Genomic DNA, 20,827 nt, shown 5'->3' with positions numbered 1-20,827 from the left:
TGAATGATATACTGTTGTCACGTGCATCACATTATAATATTATATAATTCATTCATTTTTTTCGCATGCTATATTTTACCGCCGATTAACGTTAGCCGCGGTCTTCACATCTTCTGTCGCCACGGAATATCTACGTGAGCTCCTTGCTTGAACAGGCTAGAGACGTGTGAAGAACAGATAAAGCATAAATGCATCTTGCTCATGAAATGTAGCAATGTATACGCCTCAGGGTTGGTTAGCGCCGTAGATCCCCGCTGGTGCGATGTGACGAATCAAAGTTTTGTGACGCCGGTTTAAAATAATTACGTAAAATATTGTGAACGTTTGAACTGCGGATCTCGTAGCGCACGGTTGTAATATTTTAGGCATTTCAGGAAACACGTTTCGCTCGAGCGAAGGCTGAAATTTCGAGCCACCATTGTGTACCGCAATGACCTCCCTGGCTGTAAAGTGGCTATCATTCAAGTTCGCATTCCTGCCAGTGTGTTCATACATAGGGAATACTCCAAATGGGAAATTGGGAAACAGGGTATAACCAAATCTGGGCCGATATAGTGCACATGTAGTCGAATATGGTGACTTGGTGGGCCAATAGATCTAACCAACGAGTGCCCCCGGCAGCATATCTCGGCAAGTATATGAAGCTATCGCTTGACTTTGACTATATCCTCCCCTGATGGTTTCCGTCTCCCCTCCCCTCTCTCTCTCTCTCTCTCTCTCTCTCTCCGTGCTCCCAAAAGATTTGCTGTTCGGGGCACATTGCGCTGCCAGCTGCAGTTGACCAAGCGGCAAACACCCGAATGCACCAGGAGCGCGTGACACCCGAGCGGCGCCGCAATCGTCGACAACGGCGGAAGCGAGAGTCACGTGACGCCGCATCACGCAGAGCTCGAGGTCCTGCGCCGCGACACCCGAGACTGTACAGAGCGCCTTTCCTTTCAGCTAAAAATAAAATAATAATAATAAAGAGAACGATCCCGCAACGAGCGCCTACATCGCGGTCTCGGAGCACACGGATCTGCCGTTCATTCGGGTTGCATTGGCTCCTTGCTCTTTTTCTTCGCCACGAGACAATGCCACGACGGCTGCACAGCTCAGGCTCCGCTTCCTGCACGCGCCGAGAGCTCGAGTAGCACCTGTGGCAGGACTGATGGCGCTGGGCAGGTGGTCGAGGTCCAGATTCCTGCGCTGCGCTTTTGCTTTCTTTTCATTCCTTTCGTGGCCGCGGGCGGATGGCGAAGCTCGGGTCTCGCACCTGCGCTCAGCAATGCGCAGGTGCAAAAAGGTTTGCGCCGTGCCGTTCCAGCTTAGTAACAGGGATGAGGGCAATCCGCAACGCTTTTGGCAGTAACCACGTAAAGCGGGCATGACTTCCGTGCGGCATAGACGGGCGCAAATGCATATGCAAATATGCAAATGCGTATGATCAGGCAACAACGTTTCAATTTGCGAGGACATGTAGCCAGTGTGACGAAAAGAAAAACATGTCTTGGTATTCGCCATTTATTCCATGCACTTAGCATTGCTCACACCTGAAGAGAGAAAGAGAAACACATGTCTATTTACAATAACCATGTCCAGGCTTTTTAAACTAGTGACTATAGTTGTATAGCACACGTACATTCACCCACTCACTCAGTCGCTCACCACTTACTCTATATTTATTAATACACACGTCATTGGAGTGGCTCGTAAATGGTCCACAATAGAAGTTTCAAGTCAGGTAGCGCAAATGTCAGGTTCTCGTTTCGGTCCTCGTTCTCATCGTGCTTGGAAGGTGACTTACCGGAAAATGACTTAGTTATGCTCAGTGCTATTGACTTCTCTATGCTCTAAATCAATCGACCGGAAATAACCTTCAACACACGCGAATATGGTAGAAGTGTTCCGCTGACGTCATGACGTTTTATTACTTAACAAGAGTGGCCACTTATTTCCACTCGTAATGTGCAATTAGGAGGCGTAGAAAACAGTAATGGTAACAACGATCAATAATGCCTAACGAACACGATAAATGAACATTTTGGAACCATTCACAGCGCCTGTCTAAGCACCAGTGTCGATATGAGTCCCCATCGGGAGCTGTCCGTTTCCTATGTCGGGTCGCTCGGTGTAGCTAAGTTGGCACGCAGATCAGTCACAATACATCGACGCCGTCGAGATGGGAAGAACGCCCAAAGCGCTCGGCATCACCACGCCGCCGACGGTCGGTCCTGGTCGAAGCAGCGCGGCGACGACGCCATGTTGGAGGTTGCGCTGCAGTTGAAGGCCTTCGCGAAATCAGCCATATTCCTCAGAGGCACGTTGCACAGGTCCCTCGCGGAAGGCCTGCGCATGGAAGCACAGTATACGAAACTATGTCACGCAGGGGGGGTCGTGCAATCCGTGGCACAAAAGCGTTTGCGTATATATAGTTCTAGAAGAAGCATTTCATGCTTGTACACAATGATTTTACAGATGGATTCCACCATATAAGGATACGCGGACATACTTTGCTTCTAAAAGCATTAGTGCAAGAAGAATAATTAGCGGAAATCACTTGGTTATCGTAACAACAGCACTGGGGACAGTTCCTAATAGGAACTTCCCCCAATGTTTCTTATACTGCGATGTTGGACGCAGTCGTTTTTTAAGAACAATCCAACATTTCCAACTAAAATTGTGGGGTTTAACGTGTCGAAACTTTCTCGTCCGTTATGAAGAACGCTGCATGTATGGCTACGGAATAACTTCGACCACGCGGGTTTCCTTTACGTGCCCGCAAACACTTTTTCATGATGTCGTGCACGTATTATGAATTTCCGTTTACCCGGCAAGGGACAATGACCCTCCTCCACCCGTCGTCATGGCCCTGTCGCGCCGTCACTGTAAACATGACGCACACTTCCTTACGGGACGTTGCCCTCCGGCGTGACATACCGCAGACTCTGCTTCCGTTGCTCTTCGAGCGTTCAGTTTTGATACTGAATAAACTAGAACGACGGACTATATCTTGCGTTGCATACCTCTGCAACCCCCCCCCCCCCCCCCAAATAGCAAAATTATGTTCCAATTATGCTCCAGCGTTAATGTTTGCATAATGTCTCGCGGACATGCACCTTCAATAGTGGCTAGCAAACGCGAAAGGATTAAACGGAGGAGGATTAACTCGCAGCGACTCTTACTGTGAGAGAAATGACTTGGAAGAAGAGGAAGCCAGAGATATACTCTGGTTATAACCTTCCCGTCCTTCCTTAACTTTTTAATCCATCTCTCTAATCCTTTTCCTCTAATCCTTAGCTCTCCTTTTCCCAGATGACCGCCCTCACGTTCTTTTTTTTTTTTTTTGGCGAGGGTGACCATTGCATCAAATCTGAGCTAATATTGGCCTTATAACATATCGGGTGCTTCAGCGATCACTCTCAAATTTTTTTAAAACTTGCCTGTAGCAGATAGCACAATTCTAGCTCACACGAGTTTGTCTATTCGAAGAGGCAGTCATTACTTGCACAGAAATTGAAATTCATAATCGACTAACTGAAGAAATCACTAATTATGTTTTAACTAATTACTTTATGAACAATCTTGCAATTTACAAATTCTAGCCGTGGAGTTCGCAACGCAATGGATCCACTTGGAACGAATTCTCAGCATGACACCAGTTTAGAGATATTATTTCCCGAACATTGCGGCGAAATGTATTGGCGTTCAAGTTACTTTCTTAACAAAACGTCGTTTTATGCATTCAAGTACAAAAGCAAGTGCGCTAATGCATTTCTCCGAATATTTCGGGAATCAATGTCTCGAAACTGGTCCATCCTGAGAATTCGTTACGAGTGGATCCGCTTTGCGAATTCCACGGCTAGAATTTGTAAATTGCAATATGGGCATTGAGGTAATGAGTTAAAAAGTTAATCAGCGAATTTTCGGTAATTAGTCGATTATGCATATAATCTTTTTTTTTTGTGCAAGTAGTGTCCGCGGCTTGGAGTAGACCACCTTACGAACAAGAATTGTGCTATCTGCCAAGGCAACGTTTAAGAATTTTTGAAAGTGTTCGCTGAAGTATTTTGTATATATATCTCACCTTTTATTTTTCTTTCTTTCTTGTTTTTTTAGAGGGCTGCCTTAGGGCATAGTAAAAGAAACTAGGAAAAGAAACTTATAAATATGAACGCAATCATGCAGGAACTCCCGTAAGGCTCTGCAATTACAGCAGCCATCTTGCAGAAGTCAGCATGTCGGTCACTGTGGAGGCCAGGCCGCTCGAGCAAGGCGTTCCGGATACGTCGCCGTGTGCCTGGGCAAGTCCACAACAGGTGGTACACATCGGTGTCCTGTGCCAGGGTCGTACAGTTGGGGCGAGCGGCGTCGTCATTGACGAAGCTCTTCCACTTGCAGGTGACTGCAGCGGTGAGGGCTGCCATATATATAGCCCATATATCTTCCTCAAGGAGACTTCCTTCACCCTTGTGAGGTCTTGGGGGAGGGAGCGGGCACACGGGGATAAGAGCACGCGTGTCACGTCTCGAGGGAATCTTTTTGGTCCATAAATGTGGTACGTATAAGCCGGCATGGCACAAGGAGGTGCAGGTGGATATGCGTGTTCTTCGCGTTGTCGTGTGCTCTGCCGTCCGCCATGGAATTGAACGGGTCAGAGCTGTACCCTTGTACCCAGTGTACACGTGCCTTCCAAACGTTTAACGACGTTTGTCAGGCAAAGCGACGCTCGACGCTGCCTACAATACACACATGCGGAAGTGCAAACGTCGCCAGCTTCCGTAAAGAACGCCGAGTTGCAAGTGGAACGCCACATTCGACATGAATCGTAGCTGGCTCCGGCGTGGTGTTCCTGTGGAAGTGCGCCTTTGGACCACCGTGGCAGCATGGCCGTGCTACAGTGTCTTTACACTTTACACAGTCGCGCGGCAGGCGCGAACCAGGGCGGCGGCGGGCGTTTATACCACAAGCGGCGGAGCCCGCATACGACCTCGAAGTCCTGCAGTGCATGTCACAGATTAAAACTCGACGGCCCGGCAACTCCGACGGTGTTTACACCACAGCGGCAGGAGAGGCCCCTGTACGCGCCGTGCCGCGACTGTGGGAACATATCGTCACGTATAGTATAGTGACGGTGAAGAAGGCAGCAAAACTGTGATTGACGAAACTAGCGTTTTACTGGGCGAACTTATGCCCTCAAAAGCAAGTTGCACTCAAAGAACAACGATGGCGGCGAACAAAGTCGGCGATCGTCGAAAATCTGATCTGCCGGTCAAGCGCGTCGGCTTTTATACACGAGCCATCGAACGTTATAGAGAAATCGCTGGTGCCTGCGTGTCCTCCACTAAGTTCTACATGGGTAGAACATTCTACATTCTACATAGAACGTTCTACATGCGCGTTGCACATACATGCCGTCAGATTACACAAGCTTCGGTGACAACAGACGGCGGTTAGAATCTTCGATAACATTCCGGAAACTTCCGATATATGCAGGCGCGTCCCGCGCTGAGCGATGACATTTGTTAGACGGTGATAAGTGCTCACCCGAAAAAGGTAAACAAGTTCACGTGTCAATATGCCATCGCCTAAGGACTACGTGTGCTAAGTACAGAATGCCTCACGCAAGGTTTCTTAAGCAAACTTAAGAGGATGGTCTGAATTCAGGACGCCCCGAGCACGCATCTTTCAATAAACCAGCTGCACTTATTGTCAGTCCTAAGACACATCTCATCAATAGTCGACCAGATCGAGCCCCCTTTCTCAGTAGCGGAATGACTCTGGTATCAGTCTGCAATGGAGAAACGGGGCTCCGAACTTATGTTTATGGCTTACCACAGTATTAGCCAGCCGCAAAAAATAAAATAAATAGAACTAAATAAAATAAAGCAAGGAGAACCATTTATATTGTCCCTATGGCGGAAATAACGAAGGGATTACGTGTAAAGATGTATTCAAGTGTTATTCACAAGCAAGGCAACGATACACTATAAACAAGATGGCTGACAAAACCTATCGCAGCTCGAATTGCCTTTTTCTTCTTTTCTTTTTCATTTTTTCTTCACTAATGTGCCGCAAAGCAGCGCTCCTCGGAATTAAACAAACAGCTAGACTAAGGAAGAAAGAAAGAAATCAGCCTACTAATTAGCTAATGATTAACTATATAGCCGCCTAACTATATCGCTGCAAAAGGGTAGCGTAAATGCCGATGGGCGACGTGCCTCTGCGGTCTGTCCTCCTTGTCGCAGAGAAAGAAGCAGTAGGCGACGAAGAAGAGCCTGCCGACGTCGTTCTCGAAGGGCAGGCCGAACGTGGACAGGGTGCTTCCGTCGTCGGCGCGGCGCACAAGGCTGAAGATGTCCCAGGCCACGCGCACCGACACCGCGGCGCGCCACAGCTCCTCGGAGTCGGGCAGGCCGAGGCAGCGGGTGGCGTTGCGGAACGACTCCTGGCTCTTCTCGGACCACCAGCTGAACGGACCGGGCCGCCCTTCGTGGTCGCGGAACTCCCCTTCGGGACCGACAGCTCTGCGTACGCCGCACGTAGTCCGCCAAGTTTAACTGTAAACCGCTTCTGTGGTGGTGGTGATAAACTTTATTGAAAGGGGAAAAGGTAAAGAGGGACGTGGCTGAGGGTTAGGGCTCAAGTAAGGTCCTGGGCCTGCTTGGCCTTTTCCGCCCAGTCCACCAGTTCAAGTTGTCGGTCGACGTCCCCGGAACTGAGCCAGGCTGTCCAGTCAGTCTCGCTGCTGACGGGGGGATGAGAGAACGGGAGCGAGGTGCATTCCCACATTATGTGTGTGAGTTTCGCTTCGTGTTGTCGCTTCGAGCCTAAGTTCATTCTCATGAATGCGCGTGCTGTATACCGTGCGCGGAAGTGAAACGAATTGGAACCGGGTTCAACATGTTTGTATGCAGGAACTGCTCGAAAGAATGGGCACCGGTCAATCGTGAAAGCAAACAAGATGGCGCCAATGGCGTCAGCCGCTGGGACGAGCATAACATCGAAACGGAAAGCACGGTGAATTGGGGTACTCCCCCATAGCCGATGCACCCCAGCATGAGCATTGTTGATCAAAACGACTGATATACCGACGCAAACGTCACTGTATGTGTATAAGTACCCATTGCGATCCACAGCGTTACCTGTGCACATGGTATGGTCACGGCCGGCGTGACCAAGTTCTGTAACTCATACGGACACGCAAAAGGACCCAGCGATGCCAGTCTCAGCAAATATTTAAAACTGTACCGTGTGGGCGCAATTATAGAGTTAATCCTGGCGTAATTATGACAAGAGATACACAAACCATTCGTGGACATACCGAATATCCCGAGTCATCACCCGTATACGTGACATGTTGCCGAGTCTTCTTTTCCAGCAAAACATACGCCGAGCTTATACACATGCAGAGAAATCACCCTTTCCGCATGCAAACACCCTGATCATTCTCCCTGTCAACAATACATGTCCACGCCAACAATTGTGTTCCCTAATTCTTTCTTTCTTTCTTTCTTTCTTTCTTTCTTTCTTTCTTTCTTTCTTTCTTTCTTTCTTTCTTTCTTTCTTTCTTTCTTTTTTTCTTTCTTTCTTTCTTTCTTTCTTTCTTTCTTTCTTTCTTTCTTTCTTTCTTTCTTTCTTTCGGAAGCGCATATCGGTCTCTTAGCATCGCGCACACCTGGAGAATTCTGTCGCCACAAGAGATTACATCGACGGCCTGATCGCCATAGTATTTGTAGAGTTGGCGCGAGGTCGCCGCGGTCATGATTCTTGTATTTATGTAGGAACGCGGGAATTCAAGCCCACCAAGAAAAGCCACCAGGCTCTTTTGAGCACGTGAACTACATTCGACAGCGCCTGCAGGGAAGAGGAGCACTATCGCTGAGTCCGAAGTACTCGAAGTGGAGAAATAAATTGAATTAACTGAATTGAGTCCGCCGCAAGTCTCAGGGAGATCGCTGAAAGTGTTTTGAAAGACCGGTGGGAGGGCACTGAATACAGTATACCCTCCCACCTGTCTCTTTGCAGCGCCCATACAAACCTTATTGCTCTTCTTGGGCGTGCCCTAACACTCCCAAACACTCTTTTCCCCTCGGAAGCCGCGCTGTCTAAACAGGACCCTGGGATCCAGCGCCGTGCGATCTTGCGGGCACAGGTATACATCCCGCGGATAGCAATGGCGCTGGAGAAAGGGCTCCTCCTTCGGAGGACTTCAACCCTCACTTAATACAATAAAGGTTTCTCTCTCTATCTGCTGCGCCGCGGTAGCTGTGTGTGCACACATGCGAACTTCACCTGAGCGCGGCGCCGACGAAGGCGCGACCGAGCCCTGCGAACTTGACGGCTACCGGGAAGCTCTCGTGGAAGAGCGGTGGCGTCAGGGCGCCCAGCGGCACGGCCACTGCCTTCAAATGGGGCCGTAGCACGGGCTCGGTGAGCCGCTGCGGGACCAGGAACGGCGTCGCCTCACTCTCGTGCAAATCAACGGGTCGCGTCAGCGCATCCAGCAGGAACGACGCGGGCAACGCGCGCAGCGACAGCACGTTCAGCAGGAACGGAGTCGCCCGGCCTGGTTGCCACGCGGATGAGTTGCCCAGCATCGGCGTCAGCGACTTCAGGGACGCCAAGTCGCCTGCGCCCGTGTATGTGCACAGCGGCTCGTTAGCGCAAGAACGTCCGCAACAGTGGGCGCCGAGCAACGGAGCGCCCCATGCTACACAACGTGGCTATTCAAAGCTATAGCAATGCGAAGTGCACATTGCGCTTCACGAAGGTGGCAGGGTGTAAAGGAGTGTCTTTTGTAAAATCCTATGCTGCATTATTTCTTTAGCTCACATTCAGTCTTTAGATGATGCTAACTTGGGAGTCGCGTTTTAATTATGTCGCATCGTTAGATGTCGCCACATGTGGACCGTCATGTGCATAAATTTCCGCCACTATAACCAACGAAGGGCATTCTAGGTCTGGATCGTGGCATGCGCTTTCTTGAGGCCGATCGAGTGCCCATCCGGGTGCGTGAGCCCGAAAGTTATTTCTTCACCTAAATCAACATAGTGGGCGTATTGTGTGCACAACAACAATAGCGATATATTTCAAATGTGTGTCCCAGCTAACGTTATAAGCCAAGCTGTTCAACGGAAAACGTGATCTTAAGAAAAAAAAAAACGCACTACATGCAAGATAGAATTATAAAGTCTACAATGCTCGATCATCGGAGGTCTGTTGACCCAACACTGTAGATCCTAAGATTGTACCTTGCACCGTGTTTTTTCGATCTTATTTTTCGTTGAACAGCTCGGCTATAACGTTAGCTTGGACACCCTATGCATCCGTCGCGATGGCACGATGGCTATGGCGTTCTGCTGCTGTCTACAAGGTCACCGGTTTGATTGCTGGCTACGGTGAAATTGTGGCATATAACCTGCTCTGGGTGCTCGTTAAATAGCCCTAGATGGTAAAAATTACAACGGAGCCTCCCACTGCGGAGTCTCTCAGCCCTTGCGTTGCAGTAGGATGTCAATTATATCCTACCAGTCATCCCCTTGCGTATGTAATCAATAAAACAAAGACTGCCTGTGTATGTCCATTTACCGGGAAGCGAGACCTTGAGAGCAGAGAGCTTCTTCCGTGCCTCGGTGAAGGTCACGTGGTCCATGCGGAAGTGTTCGATGAGGCGTGCGGGCAGCTGACTCGCGACCACGTTCAAGAAGGCCCTCGCGTTCAACGGAGCTGCCTTGGATTGCGCACTACCTGCCAGCTTTCGCAACACTAGCGCAGCGTTGAGGGCAACCGGGTTGGCTGACCTGCGAAGCAGGCGCGCGATCTTGCAGGGGCCTTCGCCGCAGCGCACCAGCCCGACGGCTTCATCTTAAAAGGTCACTATATCATTATCGTCATAGAGGCATTGCGTAGTCAAAGAGCACAGGCGGCATACGCGAATATCTTGGGAGATATCTACAAAGATTGGAGAGCTAACTTGGTTCTCCACAAGTAGAACGTAACATATCAAGGAAGGGTTAAGGCAAGGAGACACAGTCTCTCCAATGCTTATTCGCTGCATGTTTAGAAGTATTCGCCTATTAGACAGGTAAGGCTTGGTAGTGAGGATGAACGGCGAATATATACGCAACTTCCGGTTTTCAGATGGCTTGTCCTGTTCAGCAACACTGGGGACGAATTGCAACATATCATTGAGGTCCTTAACCTAGAAAATGTAAGAGCGGGGTTGAAGATTAGTATGCAGAAGACAAAAAAAAATGTTCAATAGTCTGGCAAGGCAACACGGATTCAGGATCGCTATAGTCAGCTTCTAGTTTCTATACAGGAGTAAGTTTATCTATAGGTCAACTACAGGGGACCCTGACTATGAGAAGGAAATTTACGTAATAAAAATGGGTTGAGTGCACACGGCAGCCATTACCAAATCCTGACTAGGAGCTTACCACTGTCGTTGAAAAGTGTACAAACATTGCATTCTACCGCTGTTAACATATGGGGCAGAAACTTGGAGGTTAACAAAGAAGCTCGACAGCAAGTTAAGGACCGCGCAAGCAGCGGTGTGAATTAGAGAGCAAACGGAGATAGCCAATATTATAGGTGACATTAAGAGAAAAATAAATGTAGCTGGGCAGCCAATGTAATGCGCAGGGTAGATAACCTGTGAACCATTAGAATTACAGAATGAGTGCCATGGGAAGGGAAGAGCCGTCGAGGACGGCAGAAAGTTAGGTGGGCTGATGAAATTAGTGTAGGCTCAAGTTGGAATCAACGCAAGGCAGGGGTAATTGGAGATCGCAGGGAAAAGCCTTCATCCTGTAGTAGACATAAATATAGGCTGCTGCTGATGATGATGACGACGAATCATTATAGTCATCATGATCATATTTTATCCCATTGCAGCGTGTATATGAAGGAGAAAAAATATGAATAGGAGGGAGCGTCATGTGACAATTTTTAAGCATAGTCATAAAAGATATGTGGGAGAAGCTCATGGGAAATAGGCCCTCACCAAGTGATAGGCAAGCAGTAATTTATAACCTACGAGTGAGTGGGGGGTATGGGGGAGAGTGAAGCGCAGAGCGGGTGGCGAGGACTGACGAGGGCGTCACTGAACGCTATACTGCAAACAATGCGTTGAAAAATGAGGCGACCAAGGAAGGCCTATTTCCCAAGAGTCAACGTGCAGGTTGGCTCTGAAGGAAAGTAGTGGCGGCGTCGGAAGAGGACGACTTGGTGAGACCATCTGCCTGACGTCATACTACTCCCTACTCTTTTTTACTTCCTCCATACACTACAGGATGAAGGCCTATCGAGCCACTATATAGCCATGCCTTAGTACCACATAACTCCATAGTGGTGCCATGTCACCATGTTACTACTATGGCAGGTAATATGTCCACTACTAGCCATCACATGACCCTGTCTTGAGTCGGCTGACTCAGGCCTGTATGCCTGCAACTTTCCTGATCTCATCCTAACAAGTAAATATGCTGCCATCCTCTAATCGTTTGCCTTGCCTTGGCAGCTAGTGATACTGATGCTATAACACACTCCTACTAGTATACTGACAGCCACTAATGGCTGCCACCAAGCCAGGATAGGCTGTTCTGCTGTTCTTTCTGTTTCACACTAATATGACGCCAGATTGGAAACTGCTTAATTGTAGCTGGCGTCAGCCAATCATGGAGTACGATTAAGCAAATGCCCGTATCCTAACGCAGGCAAGCACAGACGAACATGATATTAGCAGGTAGCTTGTCTATATACGCGGAATTTCAGAAAATTGTGTCGTACTTCCTTAAAGATAGGGGAGATAAGAAGATGAGATAAGATAAAGCGCGAGCGCAATCGGGCCATACCGAGATGTACAATCCTTAGCAAACATACGAAGCCAACAGAGAATGAACCGAAGGACGGAGATAATTACAGATGATGGTTAAGTTTGTCAGAATTATATGTTTCTATTACAAGCAAAACATAAATGAAAGTGGGAGTAAAGATTGATTAATTGATTGATGGCGTTTTTCACTGGTCGATTCGGAGCAGGATTTCTTGCTCCGGGGCAACGAATCCGAATTTCACTGGTCGATCTGGAGCGGGTTCGCGCGTTCCACTAGTCGTTTCGGATCAACTCGCTCCGCGCCGGATCGCTCTCACTTGCTCCGCCGCCGAGGCGCGGATTCGGGCGGAAATAGCTCGCGTCACTTCCGTCTTCAAGCGAAATCGGTACCGGTTGGTACGCACAACACTGTGTTGCTTCGCAAAATGGCCGCGTTCGTTGTTGCTGCAGAGCTCGCGTTTAGCGATGAGAGCTCGGACGACAGCGATTACTAGGTGACGCAGGTGCTGTACGAAGCCTTCTATGCACATTGTCCATGCATAATCCTTGCGGGCGCGCCATGGACGGGGGACGCACGGGGGACGGTGAGTTTGGTTGCCGTGGAAACGTACAGAGCAGAAGTCGGGCATAGTTTCCGGAACCGGTTTGTGCGACGTGCACGCAGACTTCCTGTGTGATCCCCCACGGAGCATTTTTACGCACGGGGGACGGTGAGTTTGGTTGCCGTGGAAACGTACAGAGCAGAAGTCGGGCATAGTTTCCGGAACCGGTTTGTGCGACGTGCACGCAGACTTCCTGTGTGATCCCCCACGGAGCATTTTTGCGCTCCGCTGGCCGATTCGGATTCGCGAAACCCGAGCGCTCGCTCGAGGATTTCGGCGGCCGCTCCAGATCGACCAGTGAAAAACGCCATGAGTGGTTGGTTGAATAATTGAAACTGTCTTCTCCGCCGGAAGGGAATGAGAAGTTGGTATCAGAACGAAGTACCCAAGTTGTAGCAAGGTGATAAAGGGGCTTGACTTCTCTGCCGTTGCCCTAATTGTAATGGTCAATGTAATCGTCCCCGCTCGAAATCCCAAAAGGATATCCACACGGGAATCAGGATATTGAATCCAACTTAGGTAGGGCCGCCATGCCACCGTTTGTCTTGGGGCAAATATTACCAAGTTCGAGTACGTTTGTGGTCGATTCTCTGTCGGTATACAACTCTCACTGCCAGTAGGAGCCCAACCCACGACATTGGCACGGGTGTTTTACCAACCGAGCTACGGCGACTGACTGTCATCTCATCTTATTTCTTGGGTATTTATGTATGCCGCGCGTACTTATAAACTAGCCCTGTGAGTGTAATGCCAATCGAAGCCATGATCTAGAGGCAGGCCGATAGACTCTTGTGTGCTACACGTCAAGGCCAGAGTCGGAGGCCCTCATTGGCTTCATATGAATATGCATGTGCATATTCATATGTACATGCATAGCACATAGTACATGCGTATAGTGCATGCGTATAGTACATGCGTAGTAGATACATTTTCAGGCGCATGTACTACGTGCGTATACCACAAAAGCTGATGGCAGTGAGCGACCCTTTGATCGGGCGATAGCCAGATGGCCGGTGCGTCCACTCGCGCAGCCAAGTCGGAGTGGTGCGCGTCGAACCCGAACATGGACAGACTTCGGTAGCCGAGGTAGAGGAAGGCGCTCGCATTTGACGTCAGCAGCAGCTTGAGCAGCCGGAAGAGCACCTCGTGGAAGGCCACGGGCGTCGTCCTGGGCAGCCCGGTACGCGTGGACAACACGTCAATCCAATGAGACGCCGGCAGAATGCCTTCCAGTGCCAGCGCCGCTGCTTCCACGGACAGGAACGAGTACCTGTACGCCGCATGGTCGAGGGCGCCACACAAGTTCCGGTTGGTCAGCGCGATTCGGTCACCGGCAGCGGCGGCCGCCTGGGGCGGAATGTTAGGTGCACCGAGCTTTGAGAGAGTGTTAGAGATCCACATGTAGTCAAAATTAATCCGCAGACTACGTGGTCTTTATATATATATATATATATATATATATATATATATATATATATATATATATATATATATATATATATATATATATATATATATATATATATATATATATATACAACGTTCAAGTTTAAGCAAGAAATAGTCTAATGGAAGAGAACGAATGGCGCCAGGCAGTGAGTTCCAATATTCAATGGTTAAAGGGGAAAAAAAGCTATATTTAAGCGCATCGTTTTTTGACCGGAAGGGTATAATATTAAGATGGTGACACCTCCTAGGTGAGGAAGGTTCCGCAAGTTTTATGCATGTAATAAGGGAAGATGAGTTCGATCAGGTAATCAATGAGTGCAAGAGCTTTAGGGATTCTAGGTTGCGACGGATGACGAGAGTATAGTCAGATTTAACTCTAAGTTTAGAAGACGGAAAAAAAAACAACGTTATTATAACGACGGTAGATGAACATGATAGCATTTCTAGGACCATTTCCAACTTCACGGTGTCTGATTCCTAATATGGATTCCATACCACACAGGCATAACCTAGAAGTGGCCGGATAACTGATTTTGACCACATTACGCGTGCGTAATGCGGAGGTTGTTGATAAGTTAGATAAAATATTGTTATTAACAAGGTAGTCTGGATTTCAGAAATGAATTAGGAATGTTAAACACAATAAATAAATAAATAAATAAATAAATAAATAAATAAATAAATAAATAAATAAATAAATAAATAAATAAATCGGACAAACAAAATTTAAATAGTTGGAAAGAGAATAAGCTTCGAAACTTACACCGGTGAACGAGAAACACGCATGGAACCTAGACTGTGATCGATATTTATACTAGTGTCACACGGTCTCTTCTGGTCGCGATCAGGCCCGTTCCGTTACGCATTTCTTGATCGCGGTCAACAACGACCACTGCTACACGGCCCAACAACGGTCCGGATCGACTCTGGGCATCTTTGGTTTAGGAGTGCTCTAGCACACTATAGAGTGGGTTCAAACAACTTGTCAACTGTGTCTAATATGCAGCGAAAATTGTAATATGAAACTTTCCATTCTTCTTAAAGAAAATATTATTTCGTTTGTCATTGTGGGCTATCATCATCCGCTGATAATCTGCAACTCCCAGAACTACAAGGTCGACAGCGCGCTATTGCCATCAATTGGCTCGACCACGATCGTAGCAAGATCGCGATCTAAAGTGACCGTACGACACCGGAGTAACTTACATAAAATACTTCTCATACGTTGCCAAAAAAACAGTTTTTTGGCAGTAAAGCCGTTTTGAATCTTTTGCACGATGTTGGCACCTTGCCAGTCATAAAGACAAGAAATCCTCTCACCGGAGGCTGCTGCTACACTAAATATGTTTTTGTATAGCACGCGCTATACAAAAACAGACAGACAGACAGACAGACAGACAGACAGACAGACAGACAGACAGACAGACAGACAGACAGACAGACAGACAGACAGACAGACAGACAGACAGACAGACAGACAGACAGACAGAGACAGACAGACAGACAGACAGACAGACAGACAGACAGACAGACAGACAGACAGACAGACAGACAGACAGACGGACGGACGGACGGACGGACGGACGGACGGACGGACGGACGGACGGACGGACAGACAGACAGACAGACAGACAGACGGACGGACGGACAGACAGACAGACAGACGGACATCTATATCTATCTATAGATAGATAGATATTACGCATTTTACGCAGACAGACAGACAGACAGACAGACAGACAGACAGACAGACAGACAGACAGACAGACAGACAGACAGACAGACAGACAGACAGACAGACAGACATCTATATCTATCTATAGATAGATAGATATTACGCATTTTACATGTTTTCAGGCTTCTATACAGCCGTGTTACACCTACTCTTGGAAATTCACAGTTCATGCACATTAACAGCTCATTACTATAGCCTTGGCGCTCTTGGGCCACACCTGGTCCTTGCGCGAATAACACCCAATAATCAATCGATACTTCTCATACGCGATGAACGATGAGATGGAGGGGAACTGAGGAGCCCGATTTTTGTGAGTCACAAGAATTCATGAAGCCAACAGATAACGAAGCCAAGGAAAGCACAGCGGAAATTATTTATTTTAATTGAGATGGAGAAATGATAAGGTAAAGGAAAATGCAAATGGACGAAAAAAAAAATAACAGCTTGCCGCCGGTGGGAGCCGTACAAGCTGTTTTTTCGTCCACTTTAAGCGGTTTCACTCGCACATGTTATAGTTGTGACTGAGTCAACTTCGGATAGCGTAAATGGTGGGTCAATTATTGGTGCCTGCCCTGGATGGTTGCCTATTTCGTTTGTTTGGGCATTTTCTGTTTTGTTATTTTCGTCCTCATCTTCAAGGCCAATGTCTTTGTTGTGAAAAATGCTTTAGGTGGCGGTGCTTTGAAGCATGTGCCTGCATCAATTTTTGCCTTCTTTGGGCATTCAAACAGACGCTGCTTGAGTGAATGCGGTATCTATTTTTATTGCCGAGTTTGAGTTGTAAACATCATTCTTGAAGATTCTTAAAAAAAAAAATTCTTGCTCTCATGCTCTCAACGACGCTCTTTTTTTTTTTTTTAGTGCCACTATTTAGGTCGTTACAAGGGTTATCCAGGTTGAGCATATCTGCATTTCACGCGTATCTTTGTCGAAATGATGCAACTAAATATTTACTCGGCAATCTTTACGCGGAACCTCGGTGTATGCACGCACCTGCAACTCGCTGAAAGGCAATCGTCAAAGCTGGCTTCCCCGCACCAAGTGTCCTTGTGAGGAGAAGACCCCTCCGTTTTACAGGCGATAGCGTGTCGTAAATATACCTACCGCAGTTTTAGGCAATGATGATCGCTACAAGAACGTATTCGTAGCGTTAGATTTACGAATACGTTCTTGTAGCGATAATCATTGCCTAAAACTGCGGTAGGTGTATTTACCACACGGAACCGCAGAATTTGACGCATCGTAGCCTGCAAGGCCCTCAATAAACGAGGCCCTGCAGACCGCGGAACTAAGTCTATTCGTGCAAATCACCAGCAAGCAGGGCCGTGCCCAGGAAATATTTTCCGGAAGGGTTTTGCAGAGGCTAGTGTGATTTTGAAAGATTTCCACTAATCTTATTTTTGTTTGTAAATCAAGGACATCGCGGACATGATAGTATAAGCACATATGTTTACACGTACATACAATGACATACATTTAAGTTTATTTGTGCGAGCGGCACATCGCCGCAGCCACAATATCGCGGGGTGTCGGACCCCCATGACACTTCCCCGTGCAGTCGAATTGGCGTTGTATCATGCGTGGCGTACCTGCCCCCTGCAGGGACGCTGTACGCGTTCGGGCTTATGCACAGCTACCTTCTTTCGGAGCCGACGTTGAGGTCGTGGATGGAACTCTCCAGCCTAACGATTATGCGAGCGGCGTCGGCCGAAGCGCCAAACATGGCCAGCGCCTGGGTGACGTAGCGCTCCAGCGCCTCCTCGTCCTCGAACCACTGCGGTAGCACGGACGGCGGGTCGAGGAACGTCCGCATTTCACGACCACCGTCGCTGTCCATGCGCAGCCGCGCCCAAGCTCCGACGCGGTACTTGAAGTCCAACTGCACGAACGCTCCCGCCTGTATCGCGAACTTGGGCAGAGCGCGTTTCGCACGTAAGCTCGCGCGAGAATCTCGAAGGCACACGAGAACACCGAGTGGCATATGTATATATGCCGAACATCGACATTCTAATAGCCTCGTCATTTGCCCGAGCTGCGAAAGATAGTGACGTCTTGACTTCTGACATAGCTTTCATCACTTTCACGTCTGCTGCCTTTATACGAGTCACAGCTGAACTATTCTGAGCAAAGTTGTGTGTAAATTTGTCTTCTTTTGTACCAAGTAATATCCCCGAACTGAACCTGTTCACGATATCTTCTTCCTTTGTAAAGAAGCACCATAAACTTTGTGTAATAATTTCTGTGCTCACAGGCAGCTGTGGCGTAGCTAGGTCGTCTGGCACCCGGGGCCCATAGGTTTTCTGTCACACCTCCCCCCTCCAGGTGTAGTCGAGCAAGTCGAGGATATCAATAATTTCCGGGTGTCTTCAGACGTATATGATCCCCCGGCCCGTTGCTACGCCACTGCTCATAGGTCAATACAATTTGTCATCTTGCTGGTCATCTGTCGGTTGCCCATTGATTGTTTGAAGCAGACGGTTTGGATGTTATTAGCGCGGCTTACCGCAGTGAAGTAAAAAGCGCACCAAATCTTAAGCCTGTAGTGTTCCCAGGTGTCTCTTATATACCACGCTTGCAGCGACAAAGACCGCACCTGCGCGATGAGTTCGAAGAGCTGCTGGGGTGTTAAGTCGGCAGGAGTAGAGAGAGGCCATCCAGGGAGGCCCATGTGATGGTGTAAGAGATGTAGGATGTCCTTGGTGCGCACGGAGCCAGTGCTCCGATAGCGGAGACAATCGTCGCGTAGCTTGCCCAGGCCGTGGAACTTGGACTCCTCCGAGAGCGCATGCTCCACGACCGCGTTGAACTCGTTCTCCTGAACGCCACATGCGCTAACAATAGCTGAGGGTCCTCGGGTTTAGTTAATTGCTTATTTGTCTGTAACTAATTAGGCTCGTTCTTTGGCCAAGCATGTGACCTCCGCGATCGTCAGCCGGGCGTCAAGATTCGACTAACACCCGCGGTATTCCAGTCGAAAGGAAGGAAGGAAGGAAGGAACTGGGCGCGTTTAGCTTTATGCAATTACTGAGGACAGCAGAAAATGGCATAAAGCCCGCGCTAATCGAACTGACCAAACATAACTAAATTAAGTGAGATTTACTTTGAAAATTATACATTGAAATGGCAGGCGGAGGACTAACAGCTACAGGTGCGTGACACGCTATAAGAGGATGCCATAAACATGTGCAGCGGTATAAGCTCGTGCATATGCTCTTAAAAGTCGCTCTTAAAAGTCGCACTGCCGCAGGCAACAGCGCACTTCGATCGTCTACTCAAATGCGGAGTGCGTGGCCTACCCGGAGCATAACCCTCGCCCTGCGGTCCGTCTCGGTCGCCGGGCAGACGTACGCGAAGAAGTCGTCGCAAGGGTGGCGGCGCGAGCTCACGGAGCTCGCCATGACGCTGTCCAGCCGCAGGCAGGCGGGCTGACTGCACGGCGTGCGTGGCGCCTGCGGGTACACGAGCGACACGACGAAGGCGAGCAGCACGAAACCGCAGAGCCAAACGGCGAGCCCGATGAGCAGGGACCACCCGTCACCCCCCATGAGCAGGAGCTTGACGGCGTTGATGCCGCCGGCGGTTGTGTCGTCGTCGGCATCACCCACCGAGGCCCCGGTCAGCTGGGACGCGCGACCCGTGCCGGCCCTCAGCTGCCGGCCGCGCAGGAGGACAGTGCTCGAGGCCCCAGGCGGCATCGGGCTCGTCACGTCGGCGGCCGAACGCAACGCCGAGGCCAGCGTGGGGCCGACGGCGGGGTCGACCAGCGAGCGCGGACGCGACCGGGACGTGCCGCTCGTCGAGCGACTCGTTCGGCCTGCCGTCGACATATTGCGCCAAACCTGAGCTGGTCGGGTTCCTCAGTTTCGCAGTAGCTCTCCAATAACGACGAAGATTGTTCCAGACAATGGCACATACCCAGAGTGAGGGATTCAGTTAGCCAATAAGCGGATGGTAAAGAAATAAAAGAGAGGGAGAGAGGTGGGGGAAGGGGAGATAATAGTTAGAATGATAATATTACAGCTAAAATGTATTTATTTTATTTATATGAATGTTTACTAAAGGGTAGAGATAAGTATAAAGTCTTGTTTAGCAGTCAGTCTACTAAGAGAAAGAACAACAGAAAGCTGAAAACAGAAGAGGTAAAGAAAAGAAAGAGAAGAGAAACCAGAATTACTAGACGATGAATAATATAGAGCTGAGAATTTGCAGGAGAAATTCAAAGAAGTCATAGTGTCGCTCGACAGGCGAAGCATTGATTGCGATAGCAAGTTGTTACACAACTATACGAAGTAACGTTAGACATTTTATCAACTGAATAAACTGCTGTAAACATTCACTTACTAACTAAATTAACAAGCACGTCGCGCATGCACTGGCAAACACGGACACATCTCACTTGTTGACCACGGACACTCACTGTCAGAATGCCGACGTGATGAAAAGCAGCAGCGGCGAGTGAATTCCTCTTCGTGCTGTCTCTCGCTTCAATGCGAACTAGGCAGGCGCGCAAGAACATAGCTTATTCGAAGCCGTCTGCTGTATAGGGTCGGCTATGGTCTTTGAACCAAGCTCAGATTGCCTCCAAGATGTGCGCGGCCATGCTCAGTCACCGCAGCTGGAGTAGAAGGATAGATGCAGACTAACCTTCACCCCCCTCCCCCCCCACCCCCACTTGCGCCCGTGAGAATAGGGCACGCACCCTCCCCGCCTTCCTCCCTAGCTAGTGCGAGACGATACTGCCACATCAAGCCACTATACCTATCAACCATGCCCTCGCAAGCTTTCGATCCCACTTATGCATACGGCACGCGCGACCACAATGTCATCGCACTTAAAAATTTTTACGGAACATCGCGGCAACACCGACGACGGAAATTTGCCTGGAGTGTCCATAAAATTGCTATTGGAAAAAAAAAAGAGCAAATGTGAGATTAGCGTAGCAATCATATTGCGTTACAAATTAAATCGCACATGGCCAGGACTACACTACCATGAGGTGCCCAAATTCCAGCAAGGAGCATCTAAACGTTACGTTTTTTCGCTTTCCTGCACCTTCTGCACATACAGTGGAAACAAGAGAACAGGCCCAGATGACGCATGCCCACCTGCGCCACTGGCGGGCATGCGTCAAGTGGGGGCCGTTTTCTTCAGTGCTAATGCACTGTAGTATAAGATATCATGAGAATAATTTATTTGCACTTTGCACTGGTCCACCTGCTAGCC

General features: G+C 48.8%; 1 protein-coding gene and 1 long non-coding RNA gene across 3 annotated transcripts in view; one reads left to right on the top strand and one right to left on the bottom strand.

Moving 5' to 3' along the window:
* LOC135896977 (uncharacterized) overlaps positions 1-6,355 on the top strand; it is a 37,042-nt gene extending 30,687 nt beyond the window's left edge. The window contains exons 2-3 of the long non-coding RNA XR_010562858.2: positions 4,168-4,380; positions 6,228-6,355. This is a non-coding gene — a long non-coding RNA (uncharacterized lncRNA). The remainder of the gene's footprint in view (positions 1-4,167; positions 4,381-6,227) is intronic.
* On the bottom strand, positions 1,490-19,464 carry LOC135896972 (neprilysin-1-like). 2 transcript variants are annotated; one of them, XM_065425532.2, is made up of 8 exons: positions 18,901-19,464; positions 18,198-18,419; positions 17,242-17,483; positions 13,379-13,690; positions 9,571-9,782; positions 8,275-8,611; positions 6,201-6,506; positions 1,490-2,328 (listed from the first exon to the last, which is right to left on the bottom strand). In XM_065425532.2, exons 1-8 carry the CDS (start codon positions 19,429-19,431, stop codon positions 2,190-2,192), a joined length of 2,301 nt encoding a protein of 766 aa, XP_065281604.2. In that variant the 5' UTR covers positions 19,432-19,464; the 3' UTR covers positions 1,490-2,189. The 2 variants fall into 2 exon arrangements, with proteins under 2 accessions (XP_065281604.2, XP_065281605.2); XM_065425533.2 differs by lacking the exon at positions 6,201-6,506.
* Between the last annotated feature and the right edge of the window lie 1,363 nt (positions 19,465-20,827).

This window comes from Dermacentor albipictus, chromosome 3 (assembly GCF_038994185.2).
Source record: "Dermacentor albipictus isolate Rhodes 1998 colony chromosome 3, USDA_Dalb.pri_finalv2, whole genome shotgun sequence".
NCBI lineage: Eukaryota > Metazoa > Arthropoda > Arachnida > Ixodida > Ixodidae > Dermacentor > Dermacentor albipictus.
This window is presented reverse-complemented; position numbering and strand designations above follow the sequence as displayed.